Source organism: Pyrus communis, chromosome 14 (genome assembly GCF_963583255.1).
Source record: "Pyrus communis chromosome 14, drPyrComm1.1, whole genome shotgun sequence".
NCBI classification, from domain to species: Eukaryota; Viridiplantae; Streptophyta; class Magnoliopsida; order Rosales; family Rosaceae; genus Pyrus; species Pyrus communis.
The window spans coordinates 5,332,890-5,338,889 of record NC_084816.1 but is presented as its reverse complement, the minus strand read 5'-3'; the positions used below and the strand labels follow the sequence as shown (position 1 = coordinate 5,338,889).

The 6,000-nt window shown below is 41.0% G+C and overlaps 1 protein-coding gene across 1 annotated transcript; it reads left to right on the top strand.

Moving 5' to 3' along the window:
• The first annotated feature begins 263 nt into the window (after nucleotides 1–263).
• Nucleotides 264–5,020, top strand: LOC137715784 (uncharacterized). Its single transcript, XM_068455131.1, has 3 exons — nucleotides 264–504; nucleotides 1,789–4,402; nucleotides 4,500–5,020. The coding sequence occupies exons 2-3, from the start codon at nucleotides 1,904–1,906 to the stop codon at nucleotides 4,794–4,796; spliced, it is 2,796 nt and encodes a 931-aa protein (XP_068311232.1). The 5' UTR covers nucleotides 264–504; nucleotides 1,789–1,903; the 3' UTR covers nucleotides 4,797–5,020.
• The last annotated feature ends 980 nt before the right edge of the window (nucleotides 5,021–6,000 follow it).

The window sequence follows — 6,000 nt, the reverse complement described above, 5'->3', positions numbered from 1 at the left end:
GAATCTAAACTTTTTCACTTATAGATAAAGTAGAACATCGTTAGGTTGTAATATTAAACGACGAAAAAATATTAGATATAAATAAAAAAATGCCCTTTCAAAAGCGGGGCCCATGAACATATTGTCTCTCTCTCCTAGATGCCTATCTGATGTGACCGGTCGCTCATCCGCTCTTCCTCTCAGCCGTCCGATGAAAACGATTGCTTCCCGGTACAATACAAATCAAGTCAGCCAGAAAACACCACCACACACTCTCACTCTAACTCGCAGCTCTCTTTCTCTCTCTCCTCTCTTCTGATATGCGTTAGGGGAAGAGAAAGACGCAAGCATCTCGGATTCCGAGGCTGACCTAATGATTCCTCTGCGCGTTTGATTTCCCTGCTTTTTCACCTTTCTGCTCGCATAGACCAATGAGCCACCGACACATTTTGCTCCGCCCTCGAGCCCGTCGTGGTCTCCGTTAAAGGCGGTGATTGCCTTTGCACAAACCAAAGATTTACTCCGGTGAGTACTATGCATACGATGCCACTCGTGTGAGTCAGAAATTACGAGACTTTTTATTCTGTTTGTTTCCCGAGAAAATGCAATTTTTTCTTGCTTGCTGTTTCCCTGATTTTTGTGCCGGTTTGTTTTCTAGTTTCCGTTTTCTTCCGTTCGGAATTTTTCGGTTGAAAGACTTTCAATTTTCTGTTGGCCGCTAAGAAAGTGAAGAGAAAAAGATTTCCTTTATTTTATTTATGTTATTTTGTTTTCGCTGTGATTTCGTTTTAACTGCCAAGGGGGTTGAGATATTCACTTACTGTTTGGCAGCTGAGAAAGTGAGAGAAAAATATTTCCTGTGGTTTCCTTCTCATTGCCAAACGGGGCAGAGCGTTCTGGTTCTGATTGTGGAATAGCTGGCGAGCTTTGTCGTTTCCGTTAGGCTTAGCGGCGACGGTGACACCGTCGACGACGACAGGGCGTTTTTACCTTATCTTTGATTTTTGAGATTGGGGTTTCAAATTTCCATGGACCACCAAAGTTCTTGGTTTTGAATTTGCTTCTTTGCTTTCCCTGTTTGTCAATGTACAGCTCCCCAATTGTCTTGTTGCATTTGAGATTTCAGTTTCACGCTATTCAACTCTCTTGTTCTGCAATTGTGTTTTGTGGACGACAATTTTTCGGAATTTTATGTTTCGGAATTAGGATTTAAGGCCATATGTGTAGCTAATTGGAAAGTGAGATTATTGATAGTTTTAATTGAGCAGAGTAGACGAGTACATTTGTGCTATTTTTCCTGTGATTGTAATATCTGAATGTGTGAGAGCTTATCTTGTTTACCACACCGTGTATGCCGAGCCAACGAGTCATGAGAGTGAAATCAAGATCTAGATACATGTTGTATTGTGCTTTCGCTATTTTTTCTTCGGAGTTTCCTGGAAAAGAGGATGTGATAGATTCCTGAGTTCTGCTGTTGTTATTGTAAATACTGCAATTAGAATGTGTGTCATGTTCTTAAATGTTGGGAGAAGTTATGGAGGAGCGCATCCACCATTTTTCGGGTTGCTTTACTAGGGAGACCTCAACTTGGTGTATTTCTTGTTTAAAAGGCTCTGACTATGTTATTTTGCTTCTTGATTAGTGTAACAGGTAAGTTTCATTTGTCCATTAACCAATATAGTTAGCGAGGAAAGAACAGTGCTTAGCACGTCTATCTGTTGTTTGCTAGTAATATATGGAATAACCTTGTTTTAGTATTAAAATTTGTAGGGCCGCTGTATTCAACTTTGTCATTGTTTTTATCCACAGATTGGCCAGCATCTTTGTGGTTTGGTGCAACTGTGTAGCTGAATAAGATGCATATGGGGCTTCCTTGTAGTAAGATTTTTCAAGTTTGATAAAGCAGGACATTGCAGATAGCAACATGGAAGGCTATTTAGAACCCAGAAGGACTTCCAATGATCAACAATCTGTTGGAACGTCTGGAAGCGTATCATGTCCAACAACTGCAAGCTTAAACCAAGAAAACAAGTCCAAATCAAGAAAGTCTAGTTTGTCCTATGCTGATCTCCATCATGAGATTACAAAGAATATAAATGATATTCGACGTGATTCTGTTGGGTACCACCAAAAGCAGCAAATTGATAAAAAGAAAAAGGAAGAAGATGAGCTTGTTAAGTACATGTCAAAGTTGCCAAGTTATCTTGAGAGGGGAAAAAACCTTCAGGAGAAAGTTTTAAATGTCGGTGTCCTAGACTGGGGGCGCCTAGAAAAATGGCAGCATAGCCATAAACAGATGGCATACAGAAGTAGCTGGTATTCACCGTCAAGTAGTAATACAACCTCATGTTTTTCGACAGATGAATCATCAACCCCTTCTAGCCGAGGCCACAGTTGTTCTCCTGCTCGACCGAAGGTGCGTCGTCCTTCACTGGAATCTCATTTCATGAAATCTCCATTAGAAGGCCATTCTGAAGTTGTCAACTGTTTTAGAGAAAGGGTCGAAAAGTTTCAAGATCTTAAAGTTGATGGGAGTAGCACCTTGAATGGGCTGGAAAAGTCCATTGGAACAGATAAATTTTTGTGCAAAAACCGCCAAGACATCAAGGTGGAACAGTACATGAGAAAAGATTCAGACCCAAAGAGTGAGCCAGAAAAAGGAGTTTTGCAGAGTGGCCCACATGAAATTGCAGCTCACGGTGAATTAATGAAGAAATCAGAGAACTTACGTAAACCTCATTCAGAAAATTCTGAACGAGATATCCCTGAAGGATGCCAGAAAGTTGTTCTGCTTTTGCCTAGAGATTGTCCTGAAAACAAAGATTCTGGTGTTTCCAATCCATCTGATTCAATGAAACTGCTTCATCAAAGAGCAGCAAAAGCAACCTGGGGAAGATTTTCATATAGACCCAAGGAGGCATGCCATGCAGAGCTCAGAACTGATATGCCACACTCCTGCCCTTACCCTTCTGAAGTTGAAAGTAAACAGTCTCGGGTAAAACAGCTTGGCTCTGTAGATGCTACGAGTATCAGATTACAATCTAATGTACCTTGCTCAGTAACACAGTCAGCTAAAACAGGAACAAGCCCATCAAGAGGCATAAAAGTAGAAGAGAGGAAAGCAGCTGTAGCCTCCGCATCTTCAACTGTAAGTGAGCCTTATAAAGGAAAAGATCTGAAACCAAGCAAAGCAACTGCTGAAAAAGTAAGGAGCACTTCACCTTTTCGCCGATTTAGCATTGGCATGGGTAAGATCAGTAAGATTTCCAGTTCTAAGGACTGTTCAGATGTACAGAAGCTGAGTTCAACAACTTTTTCAGCCAAACCTGGTTCCACGAACACTGTGACTTCCACTTTCATGGATGCTTCGGACGATGATAAGTCCAATTCCACTGGCAGAGCCAAGTCGAGCCCTCTGAGAAGGTTCCTGGATCCACTGCTGAAACCAAAGGTGGCTAGCTGCCATCCCTTAGTGGAGCCATCAGAGACAGGTTCCATATCAAAAAATAAGCTACGCAAGTCATCTGTGGGGGAAGTGGATTCTTTGTCTGAGCTGCCAGGGAAGGTAAAACTAGGTATGACTGGTTGCAGAACAATTAATGTCAACAAGTCAGCTATGGTCAAGAGGAGTGGATCCACAGCAGTTCAAGCTCTTCTACGAGTTGCAGTTAAGAATGGCCTGCCCCTTTTCACATTTGCGGTTGACAATGACATTGACATTCTTGCAGCCACAGTGAAGAAGTTAAATACCTCCAAAAATGATGACTGCAGCTGCATCTACACATTCTTCAGCATCCAGGAAGTCAAGAAAAAGACTGGAACTTGGATGCATCAAGGCAGCAAAAGCAAGAGTCATGACTATGTCCATAATGTTGTGGCTCAAATGAAGGTTGCTGATTCTCAGTTTCCCAATTTGGTCAGACTGGAAGACTTTAGCGTTAGAGAGTTTGTTTTATTCTCTGTAAACCTGAGACAGGCAGATTGTCAAACCTCAGACTTCCAGCCAAATGATGAGCTTGCCGCCGCTGTTTTCAAAATCCCGAAAATGACCAATCAGCAGTCTACCAGAGTTTGGCATGATAGGGATAACTGTAGTATCTTTCCTGTGGTTGGTTCAGATGAGTGTTTGTCTAGGGTAAGACGCCATTCTTATTCCGGGGAAGCTGTAGACGGTAAGCCTTTTGTTGGTACCCAAGGCCTTATTAGCACAACAGTGATACTTCCTACTGGTACCCATAGTCTACCAAGCAACGGAGGACCGTCGTCACTGATTAAACGTTGGAGTTCAGGCGGATCATGTGACTGTGAAGGTTGGGATTTGGGTTGCAAACTAAGGATATTTGACAATAAGGATCAAGTCAGCGAGAAATTGACCTCACATAAAGTTCGCCACTTCACAGATCGGTTTGAGCTTTATTCTGAGGTATGTTGTTTTTCTTTAACCTCGGTGATCTTTTTCCACCATATTTTTCTGAAAATTCCCGGCTAATTGGGCCTTTTGCTTTATTTTGTATGCACAGGGAGGATTACAAGAAAACCAGCCTGCCTTCAGTTTGGCCCCATTCAAAGATGGGATCTATTCAGTTGAGTTCAATCCTTCACTCTCAATCTTACAAGCATTCTCCATATGTATAGCAGTATTAGATAGTCGGAATCTGTGTGAGTTCTCTGTGTCAAGGAACTCGTTACAAGAACAAACTTTCGGGGAAACTATGTTAATGCAAAATGATGGATTAAGTCTTCCAGATCGAACTGAAGGGGAAGTTCCTGCAAGATATTCCTCATATCCCCCACTTTCTCCAGTCGGGAGGGTCTAGTTTTACCATGATTGCCTCTTGAAGTTACTGTACATCTTCAGTTGCCCGGGTTGATATTGTACAAAATCTGCGGTAGGTGCCTTGACTCGTATTGGGTTTTAGATTCATAACCCCGCGAAGATAACAGGCGTCGGGAATCCGCAGATTACTGTAGATGTCAGCAGCAATATATGAAGTAATTCATATGTATTGTGAGTTTAAAGTGTTTAATCCATTTAAATCTGCATAGTGAGTGAATAGTATTTTTTTTTCATTTGAATTTCAATAAGCTCAACATTTTCTGATGGGAATATTTTGGTGAGTAATAATCCAATTCCTGTAGTATGGGGGTGCAAACCCCTCTTGAAATATGAGGCCAAATATTGTTGAAGCTTGCAGGCTATTTTCCAACGTCAGGTGTGGAAAAGTTTATTATAAAGTAAAAGTAAGATTGCTTACGATAGATGTTCTTCCGATCCTCGTAAAACAGGGGCTTCGTTGGCTTGGGGTTGCCTTGTTTTACTTATTTGGTATGCATATTCCGTCTGCATTGTTTTCCATGCCTGATTCAACTGATTTATGTGCATCAACGGGAACTCTCTCTCACGCACACGCGCACACGCACACGCACGCGCTCTCTGTAATACAAACGTAGATGATACAGAGTGTCTAGGTATCTTACATAATTGCAAGGCAATGATCTAGGGGCCCTGCAAAAAATCTTGGCTGTGAAGCAACGGCAATACAAATGTATGTACGACATGCATTTACCAGGTGGATATGCGCTAAATAGTTGAAAGGGAATTTAACGGGTGGATATACGCTCAATAGTGGTCGAAAGGGAATTTAACAGGTGGATATGCATTGTTGTATGAAACTGGCTTTCTTTGCTGCACGGATAAGGAAGGAAAACTGGTTTGGCTTCTTTTTGAATGCAGTACAAAATTAGGCACAATACTTAGCTACTCAAAGATGAGTAGGAACTCCTACTCAAAATTTCTTAAAATTATTTGTTGTCAATTTATAGAACTTCGTTTTTATAATCAAAACCGTTCATATTATAAATCATCCTATAATGATCGTCTCTGCAAAAAATCAATTAAAACTAAGGATATTTAGCCATCAAACTGTTTAAAAACAAATGAATGGTATTGGTAAAAACATTACGAACCGTCTATGTATTTGCTACAATAGATTGACTAAACGACCTTATTTTTAATTTATT